The 17,414-nt window shown below is 40.2% G+C and overlaps 1 protein-coding gene across 1 annotated transcript; it reads right to left on the bottom strand.

Moving 5' to 3' along the window:
• Positions 1–13,635: 13,635 nt before the first annotated feature.
• prrt2 (proline-rich transmembrane protein 2) lies at positions 13,636–15,548 on the bottom strand (the record flags this gene model as incomplete). The annotated part of the gene is made up of 4 exons (XM_080455640.1): positions 13,636–13,761; positions 14,263–14,392; positions 14,684–14,988; positions 15,344–15,548. The coding sequence occupies 4 exons, from the start codon at positions 15,546–15,548 to the stop codon at positions 13,748–13,750; spliced, it is 654 nt and encodes a 217-aa protein (XP_080311766.1). The 3' UTR covers positions 13,636–13,747.
• Between the last annotated feature and the right edge of the window lie 1,866 nt (positions 15,549–17,414).

Below are 17,414 nucleotides of genomic sequence, written 5' to 3'. Positions count from 1 at the left end.
GAACGAGTGATCTTAGTGTTAGTGTTAGTGTGAAAGTGTTAGTGTTAGTGTGAACTCTTTTTTCACTGGTTCTGATCTGTTGGTCCAATGGCGTCTCGCTTCAGCATCAGTCTCTGGATCGCAGGGTCGCCGGTTCAAGCATCACCTGTTGCTGGATACTTTTCAATTGTATCGCACAAAACATGACTGTATCAATTAATGCATGTGCAACTGTTAAAGGTAACATGAAATGCTTCTTGGAGAGAGTATGTTTTTACAATGTATGACAAACTTCATTGTGAAAATAGCCGATCTACAATCTCACAACTTTTCAGATTCGTTTTGTGAGCTTGTAGATCGGCTGCTTTCACTGGTTTCGGTTTCGAGGAGACATACAATTTCTCTATTGGTAAATGGTTTGTGAACGAGTGATCTTAGTGTTAGTGAAACAGGGGCTTGGTTCATGACAGAAGGCAAAAGTTTATGATCTTCAACAGACAACTTCAGCCTGCATGAAGCTATAGCACTACAGGTAGTGTCTCAGCCTGTGAGTCTGAAGGTTGAGAGTTTGATTCCTGTCAATGGCAATAGGTTGAGCTGTCTGTTTCGCTCACTTTGTCTGTCTATCTGGCTCTGGTAGGTGGGTCATTCCACTTTACAATTGCATCGTACAAAACATGACTGCATCAAATAATGCATGTGCAATTTTTTAAGATAACATGAAATGCTTATTTGAGAGTATGTTTTTACAATGTGTGACATACTTCATTGTGAAAATAGCCGATCTACAATCAAACAACATCTTGTAGATTGGCTACTTTCACTAGTTCGTTCTAAGGAGACAAAAAAAATCTTTATTGCTAAATGGTTTGTGAACCAGTGATCTAGAGTAGTTCGGGACACAGAGGCTTGGTTCATAATGGACGGAAATAATTATAGATGTCAACAGATACTCTCAGGGAGGCCATATATCTAGCTCAATGAGAAGAGAGGCAGCCTGTGAGTCCGTAGGTCACTAGTTCGATCCCTGTCCCCGACAATGTATTGAAGTGATCATGATTTGGCTTTCACATAGTGTTTCTTGAGGATAGACTTAGGCGTTGTTTTACTGAGGTTAGTGTTAGTGAGGGTTTAAAATGCTCATTTGTTAATTTTATGGTATAAGTCTAATTATAATACTACAATTCATTTGTGTCGTCTAGATGAAATACAAAAATATTTTCATGTGAAATCAACTGGTTGCATTGCATCCATGTTGATAAAAGGTAGTACTTTAGTCAATTAGAACACTACAATCTAATATTTAATTCAAACAATGTGAAACCACATGTTGCTTTTCACTTGGTAGGCCTACAGTAAGTAGCTCAACAAGTTCATGACCCAGTTCAAGTCCTGGGTAATGTGGAATAGAAATCTCAATGCCTACTCAGGCATTGTGTTGTGTGGATTAGAAACACATGATTGAAGAAATGTTTCCATTCTCTTTATAGTTGCCACAATTCACTCTCTATTGTTTTCTCTTTCTCTCTCTTTCTGCCATGTCCTTTGCTGTGTCTGTCCCATGTATGGATCCACTCCAGTGTTGTCCTGTACTCAGCCAAATGATAGAAACTAGCCCTAAATGTAGAAACAGAGCTAGCCCTAAATGTATGTGGTCCTCAAATTGGGTTGAGGGATCTTCAGAGTTCCTTGAAGGTGGTCCAAATGGACCATTACAAGTCTGTAACTCTAAGAGTGTAGAAATAGAACCAAATGGACCAGTAAACTATGAATAAATGCAGTGTGTATTCTTCATGTACTTGACACTGCATTTTTGTTGAATCTCACCACATTTGCATATTTCACAGAATACATTGTAGGTCAGAGAGAATGTAACATTGTTTCTGTGATTATTTTAAAATGTGAATGTATTAGGTCATTATATTATGATACTTTATATTAAGTGATGGTCTCTGTCATGGGGCAACCCGTGCCCTATACATACAGATACTTGGGTTAAGAGCATTGCACGCGCACACGACACACAGCTGCGTCTGATTCTTAATCAAGACCACCGCCGGTTTGGAAGCAACTATTGGAAGTGTGGCAGATAGGTCCTAACCAAATGTCAATACTATAATGTCAATACTGTTGAATGCATTCACAAATTCACAAATAATACACACAAACTTTACAGGGATAAAACATTCAATTTATTGTGTAACATGTGTTAAAAGGAGTTGCTCATTGTTTGTCACCTGTAACTCCTCTGCAGTACGGACACTGTGGGTTGAACTGCCAAACAGAGCATTGACCAAACCATGTAGATTAAGTAGGGGAGGTCCCAGTGGAAGGTGACATGTACTGTAGAGGAGGAGGGGTGTTTCACAATGTGTATGGCAAAGTATTCTATGGTATTCAGAAATGAATTCAAACACAAAATGGTGTTCAGTCTGAAAGTACAATATCTATTTATGTGTTGGGTTATTCATGATATATTTGTCAGCTGGTAGATAAGCTATTTTTGAAGGTTAATTGCTTCCTTTGCTGTGGTAGGATCCTCTCCTATAAAAAGGAGACTGCAGATTCAGAGCTTCAGTTATGCTCGGGCGGGCAGAGAGCTAAGAGCCCAGTCAGAGTTGCCAGGGCCCCAGTGGTGTGTTCTAGATTGTTTTGGAGGGTATAGTATAACAATTCCCCCCCAGTTCCCTGACACACACGACACGCACACGTGTATAATTAATTAATGTGAAAGGATTGCACACACTCCGTGCGTGTTTCCGCCCCACACAAACTCACCCAGGCCCACTCAGGCCCAGATTCACAGTAACAATGAGTACACTTACAATATGCTTTGTAGTATTATTTTTGTTATTCAAATACGTCTGCACTGTATAAAGCTACACTGACTTTGGTGGAGCAGAAGTGGGAAAAATAAAAACCACAAGAGCATTTCTAACTGTTTTTGGAGTCTCGAGCTCAAGTCAACTTTACAGTCTCAATTTGATTTGATGTTTTTTTCCCCCATTTTCTTTAGTAGCTGTGCTTTCTCATTACTATAGTCAAATAAGGCTTAGAATGCTATGCCATATATTGATTGAATACTTTACAAGCAGTTTGTCAAAACAGGAAAGTACAGTTCAATATAAGGCCTGCTAAGAGGATTTTAAATCCAAGAAAGGTCTTTTGTACTGAATTCATAGAAAATGAGATAGATTCCTGACTGGGAATTGAACCTGGGCTGTGGTGACGATCTTTTCTTATGTAGGTGTATTCATTCTGTAGGAAATGTTGATACATTGTACAACTATGTGGTATGTTCTTCTGCCAACATATAAAGTGTAGCTATTTATATAACATTTTAAAGAATGAAAACATTCAATAATCATTGATTTTATTGATTACAAAAATATTACAATTAAAATATAACATAAATGTCATTTCACAAACAATATGTAACTACAAAATAAACAACATTATGAAGAAGACAGATTAAACAAAGCGATGAGGCAGAAGACAATCATTTTGTAATTTGTTGTTCTTTTTGTACTATGTTGCATGAGGGGCATTAGTTGGTCTTGTTGAGTTGGAAGTTGTCATTGTATTTATTGCAAAGACTGCATTGTATTTTCATTGTTATGTCGCAAGCTGTGATTTGGGTGATTATAGTACTGCTCAGTGAGGAGTATGGATAGGTGTGATGTATGATGAACCTTCTTGAATTTCTTGTATTTCTGATCCCCATAGATTTCCATCTTGAACTGGGTTCTCAGCATGGATTCTGCAACAGCCTCTTTCTGCTGCTTGATGCTCTCAATCCTTGTCTGGATAGCAAAGCAAATGGCAATAAAATAATAATAGTCACTATAGTACAGGAGTGGGCAACTTTGATGAACCAGCCAAACCATGTAATGGATTACACTACCTACCAATTACAAACATCACTTTGTAAATCAGTAGAACAAACAATTAAAAAGCCCATTATCATGATTACAACAACAGACAATAAATGCTTCATCATTGAGCAAACTCACCCTGGTCATCCAATGCTCTCCTACTGGTGGTATCTGTGGAAGATGGCTTTAAATGTTTGGTGAAGCCATGTGTCAAGGACCCAAATGACCCACAATGCAAAGCAAGTTAGTTGCCCTTAGCAAAGCCTGAACAAATAAGCAATCCATGCTGTATGATAATTTACCATAGGCCTATATGAGGTCCAATTCTGTCTATCCAATAGCTCTAGCTCAGTCAATACACTGTCTACCTGCCAGTCTGAAGGTCTCTGGTTCAAACCCCAAATTAACCATTGCATTGCACACAACATGATCATTTCAATTAATGCATGTGCAATTGTTGAAGATAACATGAAATGCTTATTTGAGAGTATGTTTTTTCAATGTATGACATACTTCATTGTGAAAATAGCCGATCTACAATATACTAATGCAATTTTGAGCAGTTTGAAAAACACTTAAACCCAGGATTTTTCAGCTATTTGCCTGAAATGGTATCATATGTCTGACCTCCGTTTTCACTAGTTCAGGTCTGTTGGTCCAATCACTTCCTGCTTAAGTGTATGCCTCACAACCTCAAGGTCACCAGGTCAAGCCTCACTTGGTACAGACTTCATTTAAAGTGCATTGCAAACAACAAGACTGTATCAATGAGTACATGTGCAATTGTTAAAGATAACATGAAATGCTTATTTGAGGGTGTGTTTTTTCAATGTATGACATTCTTCATTGTGAAAATAGCCAATCTACAATCTCACAACTTTTCAGATAGCAACGTGTTTCTGAGCTTGTAGATCAGCTACTTTCACCAGTTTCAGCCAGGGGCTTGGTTCATGACAGAAGGCAAAAATGTATGATCTTCAACAGACAACTTCAGCCTGGACGAAGCTGTAGCACTACAGGTCGTGTCTCAGCCTGTGAGTCCGAAGGTCGAGCGTTCGATTCCTGTCAATAGCAATAGGTTGAGGTGTCCATGTGTGAGGTTCTTAACCTGGGATTGCCCCCTGCGTCCTATGTATGTCCACCTCAGCTGGGTCGAGCTTAAAAGTAATTTCACCTGTTGGAATCATTTGCTTTGTCTCAATTTCAATCTATTCCATTTCCATGTCTTATTGTGCTATTATTGCACTTTGCTTTTTGTCTGTCTGTCTGTCTGTCTGTCTCTCTGTCTCTCTGTGTCTGTCTCTGTCTCTCACTCTGTGTCTGTCTGTCTCTCTGTGTCTGTCTGTCTCTGTGTCTGTCTGTGTCTGTCTGTGTCTGTGTCTCTGTCTCTCTGTGTCTGTCTCTCTGTGTCTGTCTCTCTGTGTCTGTCTCTCTGTCTGTCTGTCTGTCTGTCTCTCTGTCTCTCTCTGTCTCTCTGTCTCTCTGTCTGTGTCTCTGTCTCTCTGTCTCTCTGTCTGTCTGTCTGTCTGTCTGTCTCTCTGTCTGTGTCTCTGTCTCTCTCTGTCTCTCTGTCTGTGTCTCTGTCTCTCTGTGTCTGTCTCTCTGTCTGTGTCTCTGTCTCTCTCTGTCTCTCTGTCTGTGTCTCTGTCTCTCTCTGTCTCTCTGTGTCTGTCTGTCTCTCTGTCTGTCTGTCTGTCTCTGTCTCTCTGTCTGTGTCTCTGTGTCTCTGTCTCTCTGTCTGTCTCTCTGTCTGTGTCTCTGTCTCTCTGTCTGTCTGTCTGTCTGTCTCTCTGTCTGTGTCTCTGTCTCTCTCTGTCTGTCTCTCTGTCTGTGTCTCTGTCTCTCTGTGTCTGTCTCTCTGTCTGTGTCTCTGTCTCTCTGTCTGTCTGTGTCTCTGTCTCTCTGTGTCTGTCTGCCTGCCTGCCTGCCTGCCTGCCTGCCTTTTTTTCTCTCAAGTTGAGTGTTCTATGCTTCTATGGCTTATTCTGCAAATTACTTATAGTTTCTTCTTTCTTTTTTCTCTCTGCAAAACCTGGCCCCGTGTTATCGCTGCTTGCAGCTATATTTCAATGTTGTAGTTGTAGAACTTTGAAATGTTCAAGGCCAAAATACAAAAAAGCAAGCCAAAACCACTAAAAGACACTTGCTGAGAAGCAGTGAGAGATGGTGTAATGGGATACTGATCAGACTCTCAGCATAGAGGTTCCATGTTCAAATCCCAGTCATCCCATATTTCAATATTGTAGCACTTTGACATTTTCAAGGCCAAAATACAAAAAAGCAAGTCAAAAGCACTAGAAGACACCTGCTGAGGGCCCAAAGGTGCGTTGGCGCAGTGGTGTGGTGCGCTTAATCGGTTGCCTTTGCTACAGACAGTTTGCAGGTTCAAGTCCCATGCCATCAACTTACACGGAGGACCATCGGGGGGACTGCGTCCCTCCCCTGTTTCCTGATAGTTAAAGGTGGGGGGTTATAACTAAAAGAACTCTTCCCAGCTAAGGTTTTACTAATTAATTAGTATTAGCTTTATCAGCTAATTAAAGCAGACACACAGGGTTATTGTTATTTAAAGGTGTCCCTGAGCAAGACACCCAACCCCTAACTGCTCCCGTTAATTAATAATACATTTAAATTTGTATGAGGTCATATCATTTATAATAATATAATATAATATAATATAATATAATATAATATAATATAATATAATATAATATAATATAATATAACATAATAAGTATAAAAAAACACATTAGTTGTAAAAGACGTGTCTTTTCAACAGATATCTCTTTACCCACTGGGCACACACAATACAACGCCCATACGCTGTGCATACGCCGTGCATACGACGTCCATACGACGTCCGAGTCAGACCTCAGTCAGCAGCTGTTTTGCAAAAAATACGTTGAAACGATGTCTAAATCCTCATGAAGACCTAGGGGTTGTAAACTTTCTAGCTCTCTCTGGCATTATCACCTGTCATCATCACTCCCTCTCTGAAGAGTAATGTGCACTATTCCCTGGAACCTAAGGGAAGAGATGGGATGAGAGTGGTTATTGAAATGTTTGCTGTTTGGGAGGACGAATGGCTTTACCAATATAGATTTTTATCACATGGCCATTCTAGCAAACCATAAAGCAGGTTTTTGGCCATTTTAGCAAACTTGATAAAAAGCTGTGTTTTGTGTTGAGCCTGTCTGTTCTGTGCTGGATACGTTGCAAGGCATTTTCTAAGCACTTGCTGCCACCTTGTGAACATTAAGGGTAAGAGTGTTGATTTGTCAAATTAGGTGCATATATACTGAGGCATTGCAACTCCCACATTGACATATTTATATTCTTTCTTCTATCTATTCTATCTTTGGGGAAAGCAAATTGATTAGTCTATAAGGAATTTAACATGGAAGACAAAACCATTACCATCGCCAGCGGGATGGTGCTTGAGGTAGTCAAGAACATAAAATATCTTGGTGCCTGGTCTGCCTCGATGGAACAGTTTCTGAAGGTCTGAGGGCACTGCCTGGAATGCGTTGCTTGGGGAGAGTGTGGAAATCTGACATGGGAGAGGACCTCGAGAGGCGGCTGTTCGTGGCTACAGAAGAGTCACGGGGCCGAGACATGGATGCTCACAAAACAGGAGGAAAAAGCCTTGGCCTGGATGGTGTCTACACAAGAATACTACAAACGGCACTTGATGTCACATGGGTGGATCACATCAGAAAAGTGGAACTCCCGCAGGTCACAGACAAGGTCAGAGAGAGAGTCGGGTGAGGCTGGCGGGGCACTGAGTCAGGCACGCGGAACTGGTAGCGAGCAAACTGACACTGTGGGAGCCAACCCAAAGCGCAGCGCGGAGGAAAGACTTGATAGGCGCACCACCTACGTAGACACACTGCGGCGAGACAGCGTACTGTAACACTGCAGAGCTCGAGACCCTGATGCTGGACAGAAGAGAGTGGAGGGTAGCAATCCAGGAATCCAGAGAGTTGGTGTTGCCTATAGTCTGCACTCTCGCATCACATCGATTGCATCGCTAGTCTACAAGTGAACTGAAATGCCATGTGAAGTTTTTAGTCTGCAGTCAGTCATGCAGTTCACCAAGTTTTTGGAGTGGTTATAATCAAAATTGAGCCTGAGTTTGACGTTATAAATATGTATTTTCAACAGTTTACAGTTTAGCCATTTAGCAGACTCTTAATCCAGAGCAATTTACTGTAAGCAAGGATACAAGATAATACATCATAATACATCAATAATACATCAAATGCATAGAAATAGTAATCTAATAATAAAGTAATACATAAGTAAACCAATAATCTAATAATAACTTATACATACGTAAACCAAGAACCTATCATCAGCCTACATTGAAACTACATACACTATAGGATGCCAGGTCAACAATGACCTGGCATCTGTCTACATAACATGCTATCTAAGTTACATTTGAGCCGTTGCATAATCCTGCTAGGTCGTCAAGGCTAGGGCAAGTGCTACGGGCATGACTTATCCCTCCAGGATTAGTGGTACAGTAAGAGATCCTCTGAGTTAATAAATTATATAATGCTTTTAACCCTAGAACACTAACCATGGGTGAATTTCACCCAAACAATTGTAATTATGTGATTTTCATAATGTTGCTGATGTCTGAGGTGGGTGGGTCCTTGGATACCTTCAGGATGCTCACTGACGTCATAGAACGTAGTTTCCCTGCCCCCATCCCTCTTTTTTTCTACAGGCAGGTCTTCGGGTGAATTTCACCCAACGTTAGTGATAGAGGGTAAAAAAAATCCCATACTCATACAATGGTCAGCTGATGCAATTAGACTGTGCCTTCACTGGACAAGGCTCACATGTCCCAGGAAAGGAAAACTTTCCAGCTCCATTATTTATTTTTTTGAATATTTTTTTAACAATACCCACAACACAGATTTTGCTGCTTTTTTATAGGGTCCCCCCATGATATGTGTTTCGTTTATTTGTGAAATTTCATGTTGAAATATTAAAGAGGAGTACCTAAATTTGCCATGTATTGTTGTACTTTAATATAGTTGATGTGGAATATTTTATATGGAATTTATTATATCGGGTCAAATATACCCAACGTTAGTGATGGTGTGACTATTTTCAGCATTAGTGTTCTAGTTAAGTACTGTAGTAGTTTAATTATGTTATGTATAGTTTTTGTTGTATATTGACCTGGGTATTTGTGCATCGTGTCTGTATGTTGTTTTTAACCACTGCACAAACAAAGTTCCGAAAGGAAAATAAAGTAATTTGAAGTCGAGTTTCTCAAAGTTACTGGACAAAGGAGATATCTGTGTCTTTCAGTTCTTGTACGACCGTGTAGGCTACATCACTCACCGAAGACTCATTTATAATCCATCACATGATCCTTATGACAAGTGGACAAAACTGACATATTTTCAAAATAAAAAGCATTGTCTAACCAAAGCTGTACATATCTGGTTGTTGTCAATTCAAATCAAACAAACAAACAACAAACCACCAGCAATTGAATTGCCTGCTGGCCAGTATCTGTATTTTCTCTGCTCTGATGTCTGATGTTTCTCTGACCCAGCCAGGCAATCTGTGACCCACTTACTGCATCTGGATGTTAGCTTGTGCTTGGTATTGTTTGTGTGTGTGTGTGTGTGTGTGTGTGTGTGTGTGTGTGTGTGTGTGTGTGTGTGTGTGTGTGTGTGTGTGTGTGTGTGTGTGTGTGTGTGTGTGTGTGTGTGTGTGTGTGTGTGTGTGTGTCTCACATATTTTCACAAATTATTTTAAATAGCAAAAATAACTGATCTACAAGCTCACAGCACATCGCAATGTGATTTTATTGATTATAATATTGATTGATGTGATTACTTTGTCTATATATCATAATGTGTATTATATAATGAAGCAATAAAGTATATTAAAATATACTGTGACGTGTGTAAACCTTCATATATAAATCATAATCTTGTAGGAATATGATTGTTTTCATACTGAACTGTTAACATTAATATGTACTTTTTATGGTTATCACTATATACTATGTTTTTTATTATGCTCTCATGGCATGACATGACATACCTTGTGAAAATGCATAACATAAGCCCATCCACTCTGTCTGAATACCTTCCACACAATCAATTGACACAATTCCATTTGTTTCCGTGTAAAACTGACCTTTTAGCGACTTTACTCACTGTGTCGACACTTGCTGATTTCACAAGCAAGACTATAAAAATGCAAAGCAAGACTAAAGCCTACTTTATAACGCGTGTGAGACAAGCTCAAGGCTCAATGACAAGTGTCCTGAGTCCATGGCAGTGGTTCCCAAACCTTTTAGCTCGAGACCCATAAGAGAAATTAGACGTGTTGGAATGTTGGAATTGTTTTTAATTGATGAAAATAAAAACTTTTTTAAATCTTTTGAAATAATACAGTATATATATTATTATTTTTTACGTAGGAAACAAAAAAAAGGGGATATTTACTCACAACCCATAAAAACTGGTCCGTGACCCAAACATGGGTCCTGACCCACTGTTTGGGAAACAGTGGTCTATTCTATGGCAATGGTGTGAGCCACTGAACATTTCAGGAGGTACAGTATGTAAGAGCCAAGTGGCTCACAGCCTGTGAGGTCAGGTGTTCCAAATTACGTCAATGAGCAAAAAAAAAATAGAAAGAAAAAAAAAAATCTTGCTCAGAGGGGTTGTCTTGCACAGTAGCTAATAGCTATAAATTAGACTTAAACAGCCAAAGATGTGCTGCCTAAACATGCTGAAACAAAAAACAAATGTCTCGTCCCTTTTTTCAAGGACATTTTAAATCAGAATATTATATCTATCTATCTACACATAGTGTACAGTATATATTGTGTATACACACGTATATACTGTGTATATATGATGTACAGAATGTTGATCAAATATAAAACAGAACCAACATGATCATAGATAGACCCTACTGAATCTTGTCGATCTAAAGACGTGAAATAACTTTTTATATATATATATACCGTATATATATATTTATAAATGATGTTTTCTCGAGGGAGGAGAAAACATTGCGTATGTGATATTCCGAGTTAATTTCATTAGTCATTAGGGGTTTTGGCACTCATTACATCCTACCATCATAGTGTGTTGGCCCAGGGCCTTTTTCTCTCTCCCCCTAGCTGCTTCCTCCTCCTTCCTCTTCATCATCAGTTCCGCTTCACTGGCACAAAACAGTAAGCACTCTTCCTCCCTGGAGCTTACATGCTCTCACTGTACAGTATCACATGAAGCGACACATGCTGGCTGTCTATCTCTCGCCCTGGTTCTCCTAGAAGACTGCAGTACATCTCTCTCACACACACGTTTGTATTACTATACTTGTAAGGACATTTTAGCCAAAAATAGCCGATGGCAGATCAGCCATTTTCCGGTGTTCGACACCGCATGCCACTAATTCGGCATAACTCCAACCCCAGCAGCTAAATCTGACCTCTAAATGCCTAATCCCAATCTGAATCTTCTCTTAATTTTAAATCGAACACTAAAAATATTTCTAAAACAACCATTTATCTTGCGCGGACCAGGAAAATGGTCCTCAGAATATTTGTTTCTGAAATTCTACTATACTTGTGGGGATATTTTGGCTCTCACAAATTTAGTAAAACAAGTGTGTACACAGTACACACACACAAACACAAACAAACACACACACACACACACACACACACACACACACACACACACACACACACACACACACACACACACACACACACACACACACACACACACACACACACACACACACACACACACACACACACACACACACACACCCCTCATCTGCTTAACTCTGCCTATCGCTTGCACATTTGACACCCTCTCCATAATCCACAATCCCCGTAATCTCCATTGGCGCTTGGAGGGATTCCTCCATCCCTTCTCAAAGCACAACACCAGGACGGACCACTTTCATGCAATGTGTCTTTATTAAGAATGTGCTTCGGAAGCATACAATAATTCAGTGTGCCTAGTGCCAAGTTGTCCTCATGATTTCAATTTGACTTCATACATCGAGGTTAATCCACAACATGCCAATATTCAGAGATTATAGTAGCCCACTGGTATCACAGTTACTGGCAGGAGGCTAATTCCATTCATTAGTCTATGTTAGAATAGCTACTTAATGCTAACTCATCAGCTATGGAATTGACTATATATACGTTTATATCTGCACAAACAGTTGATTACAATTTAAACATCTAAATGCTAACAGAGGGAAAGATCTTTAATATAATCAATACATAAAATGTATTGTACTGTATGTAATGTAGATCATTGAGGACTTTCAAGATGTGGCATTATATCTAAACATGTCTCAAAAACCAGGAAACATGAAGCAATCATGTATAAAGTTTGCATTCCCAATGACCCCGACCCACCACAATGTTGTGGATCACAGTGAGAATAGCACGTAGATACTGATCAAAACATTTGACTAGGACTCATGGGGCATATTATAAGAAATTCACAGAGTAATCTGCCATTGTGGTGTGGCTTTAAACCTTTGAGGGGTTACTGTGGTTCCAACAAACCATTTCTGGGCCAAACATAGTGTCTCACAAATAATTCATCAACAGACATCATGGTGCAATACACAGCACTCACTCACTCGCACACACGCACGCACGCACGCACACGCACGCACCAAAATCTGTCAACTGTGGCTCAGTACTTCAATAGTATCACATTATGAAATTACTGGTCAAAATCTTTTTTTTCTCCTTTTCTTCTTTTTTACAAACATTATCAAAAGGTTGGCTATATTGGTAGTAGTAGCATTTTAATGATTAAAAGCAACTTAGCTTTATGGAGAACTCATGGTGAATGTTTTTAGAGTAACTCATGGTTTTCAAAACATATCTCGTCCTTCCTGGTTCCCCTTCTGCAATTTATAAAAGCATTTAGCGGTGTAGAGCAGATGTCAACATACAGAGGTCAAACTATTTGATGTTCCCCCTTTACCAACAATTGTGTGACTTTGCCAAGAGCACAGGTTCACTAAGGAGAAACGTTTCCTCTCATAAAATAGTTTGGCACATATATTTCCTTTGCAGTGATGACTTTGCCCTCTGCCCAAAACATTTTAGAATCTCTTCCATTTTAACACCCATTGCTGACCCCTTGGCAAGCCTCTTTTTCATCCCCTCTGTCAGATATACACTCACTCAGAAAAAAAAATGGCTGACAGGACTCTTAGAATGGCAGGAAGCTTACCCAAAAAACAGAAAAAATAATGCATTGAGGAATGGAAAGGGACTCTTCTAGCTGCACGTCTTTCCTGTCATTCCAATGCAATACATATCCCTAAGCCTCTGTGTATCCAAAGGGATTTAACGGCAAGCTGAATGTTTGATTCATTCTGTCGTCAGTGCAATGAAGGATGGACTTGGCAATTTTTGTCACCTCATCACGAGGCGATCCTTCCCGTTTCTTTCACATCGATCGCACACTGTTCCAGCAATCTCCAGTGTTGTCCTCCTCTTTCTCTGCCCCACCTTGTCTCGATCAATTTTGGAATCAACCTTGAGGAGAGCTGTCTTTCTCAAGGATATTTCTTGTGTTGACCAGAATACGAAGGGACAAATTAGTCCAAATGTCTACTCCCCTTCTCCAGCCATCATCACATGGCCAATACCCTGACTCAGAGCAGCATAGTCTTGCATAATTCTTCTTCCAATAGCAAAAGGATATAAATGGTTTACGGAGAAATAAGTAAGCGCTGCATATCAGGTGTACATTTGTTACAAAAATCCAGGTAATGACTAGGTGGTTAAAGAGACAGTGGTGCAGGTATGGGCCAGGCGATCAGTCGTCTTATCCAGTTTCATCCTTAGATGAAACTCATTTCACATTGACTAAAAGAAAAGGAAAGAGGAGGCATATTAGTTCAGCAGCATTATATTTTGTAACTCAATAAGGAAATATACAGTTACACAGACCACAGAGAACACTTATGTAATGAGAGGAAAAGGAAGCGTTATCCAGCCCATGAGCCCTTTAGCTTTCAACGTTATGTGTACAATGTCTGCCTATGCGCAAGTTAATTAGGACATCTCTTGGCTTAATAAGTCAATTTGTCCATACAAACAAGTACCAATAGGTAACTTCTTGAACTGCAGTGATCAAGGCTTGAAACATTTAACTGAGCGACCTTCTCATGTATGTCACTCTAATAATCACCAACAGTAATATTAGGTCTGTCTGTATCTACAGATCCTTTGTGGTCAGATTACTGTTTACAATTTAAAAAAACAATAGGAGCTCAGGGAAACCTATCTCACCTATGAGAGCATTACTAAATGTAGGGTAAAGAAGGAAGACAGGGTTTCAGAGGTCGTGGCTAGTAGGGGACTCACTGGCCAGGTTGACAATGCAGGCAATGATAATGAGTGTCCCTCCCACCAGGGAGACCATAGAGAGCATCTTGGACACACGTCCCAGACGCAAAGCACCGTCAATGTTCCCCTGTTCCAGACTGTTCTTGGACTAGGAGGAGATCAAACAGTCTGTTAGCCTGTGTCTTTTGCACACAAAAAAAGGGAAAATCACAGCTAAAGCATCTTTGAAAAACATCTGTTTAGCTGAAACGTGCTCCGAGTGATATCATGTGATGGCACAAGTACAGCTTCATGAAAATCAGACGCAGCATTCTGTAAGAGAGATCAAGTTTCAGACCGGAAAAACACAGCACCCTTGGACTCAAAGTCAAGCTTAAAGCAGAACTGCCAACTTTGCAAAACTGACTGAGCTGTAAATAAATATTACTCCTCCACTTACCATGATGGAGTAGACAAATCCTACAATGTTGATGGGCCAGACGGGGCAGAAGCAGGCCAACACGGCCAGGAGGAGGTAGTCTTTTGCCTTGGTCCGGTCCAAGGGTGGTTCGGTGGCGATGCTGGAACAACGGGAAAGTGATGGTCTGGGGGAGAAGGCAGTGTAGCCGATGGAGCTCGCCCTGCTTCCCTTCCGCGTCTTGCTGTGATGCGGGTGATGCGAGTACGAGATGGACTGTTGTCTCCGGGGAGGAGTAGCAATAGATGAAGAGGTTGGTTCTTCACAAGATGAATGAATTCCATTACCTACCGTATACATGAGACAAAAATGGGGGAAAAAAGGCGAAGGCTTGTGTAAATGACTGAAATATTTTAAGTTAATTCATTTGACGGGTGCCTGTTCTCATAGCACTTGTATGAAATACTGGACAATACAACAGTATGATAAATTACATGGAATCGGACTAGCCTGTAGTAAACTGACCAAGCAGGTGTATGACTGCATATCTTCTAGTATTATTTTTATTATTTTCTAGTATGACTGCATATCCCAGATTCATCGCCGCTCACCTCGATGAATTGAATACACAGGACCACAATGGAAATGCAAACTGTTAATAAAGTATTCAATCAAACAAACAAACTACGGTAATAGGCTTACCGTTTTCCAGATTCTCGTTGATCACGATGACAAGCTCTCCTTTGGACTTGCTGCGGGCGCGCCGCGAACCCACGTGACTGGTGCCATGGAGAAGTTGCTCGTCTCCATCAACCGGGCATGGTACAGACACTTGGCTTGACAGGGAGGCGTCTTCGTCCAGTAGTGAAGGTTGTTCATCCTCATGCCAAATGGTAGCGTCTGGCATCGTATTAGCAGCCATACTTACAGCAAAGTGTCGTCTTCGCCTGTAGTCCTATCCTGCTGCCTGTAGTCCTGTAGTCCTATGCCTGTAGGTCTACACCCAGAGGCCATTTAGTGGTATAACAATAACTGTAAACAAATGCTAACCTCCCCCCACACACAGTCAATGCTTAATACATTTTCATGTCAAGGAAAGGACCCCCAAATTTATGTATTTGGTCATGGAACCCCATCTGAAAAGATTTTGTGCCAGAGATCCCCAGAAGAGAAGACTTGTTTAAAAAAATATATATTTTCAGGATTTTCCCAACGGTTTCAAAAATAGCAGATCTAAAAGCTCAACATGTCACCATGTGACATATTGTGAGCTTATAGATCTGATATTTTTCCATATCTAATGTATAGTATAGGTTTAGAGTGGTTTTAGACCCCCGGAAGAGTAGCCTTCACTGTGGTGAGGAGTCAGGACTAATGGGGATCCGTAATAAACAAAGTGATTAGTAACAAATTTAGCTGGGGACCCCCACTTTGAGAACTGTCTGAATGCACTGTGACTTCACTTTATCCTAAATGATCGTCTCTCATGCCAAGTCATAAAATAGATATGAGTTGATAAACAAGTGGGCACAAACACATGGTTGACAGATTATTAAACCTCAAACACTAACTAAAGCAATAAATATGTATATATATATGAACTTTATTAAATAAACAACTACATTGTTAGGCCTTATGAACATATGCTTATAATGGATGGGGCACGCTCTTTTGAAATTAGCTTGTATTGGCAATGGTCTGTGCAGGTGTGTACATACATGCGCTAGTATTTCATCATGGGTACACAGGCACTGTCTTTGCACAACGGCAGTGATGTAAAGTAACGAAGTACATGTACTCAAGTACAATTTTGAGGTACTTTTACTTCACTGGAGTATTTCCAATTTTCTATTCCCATAGTGGAAATTTTCTATTTCCACTACATCTCAGAGGCAAATATTGTACTCCACTACAATTATTTGAAAACTTTAGTTACTTTGTAGATTTGTATTATTACATAATAACAGCTCACATCTGCTATTTTCAAAAGATTTTTATTTTGATGCCAATACTTTTGTACTTTTACTCGAGTATATTTTTAATTCCGGACTATTGCTTGTAACAGAGTATTTCTACCTTGCAGTATTGATACTTAAGTAAAGAAATGTAGTACTTTTTCCATCACTGGTACACACGCACTGTCTTTGCACAAAGGGGCATATGGTGGCGGTGACAATGGGAAGGGAAAACATGAAGCAGAAGGCTATGGGTCCAGGACACAAAGCCAAAGGCGAAAACATGGGGAGGACAAAAGGCAGTGAATGACAGTGAAGGATGCGCTTAATCAAGGCTGGTCTAAAAAGCCTGGTTCCTGAATGCCAATGACAAGCAATAGAAGAAAAAACAACATGCTAAATAGCACTTGCATTCAGGGCACACACGGTCAATGCAATGCAAACCAGTAATGATCAACATGGCATTGCATTCCATGATGCATTGATTGATATCCATTCGAATAAAAGCGCAATCAATTGTCATAAAAAAAATAAGACCTACCTTTTTTTCTTCTTTTTATCTAGCCTGCGTTTCAATATACACGTAACGTCGATAACCTTGGCACCATAGTGTTTTCAGCTAGATCGCAGGAAGCAACCAAACATCTCTTTACACCCACTGTGAAACGTGCAGGTATAGTCAACGTTATATGTGCCAAATCCGTGCGATCCCTTTTGTTAAATACATGAAAAGGCGTCTTCTGGAAGCCCTTGCACTGGGATGATAGGAGGGAGATCCCCGATGGCTGGGTGGTGGATTCAAAGCGTGCCGTGAAGTG

This window comes from Gymnoscopelus braueri, assembly GCF_963280865.1.
Source record: "Gymnoscopelus braueri genome assembly, chromosome: 17".
NCBI classification, from domain to species: Eukaryota; Metazoa; Chordata; class Actinopteri; order Myctophiformes; family Myctophidae; genus Gymnoscopelus; species Gymnoscopelus braueri.
Note: the sequence above shows the minus strand (reverse complement) of the source record. Positions and strands in the feature narration are given on the sequence as shown.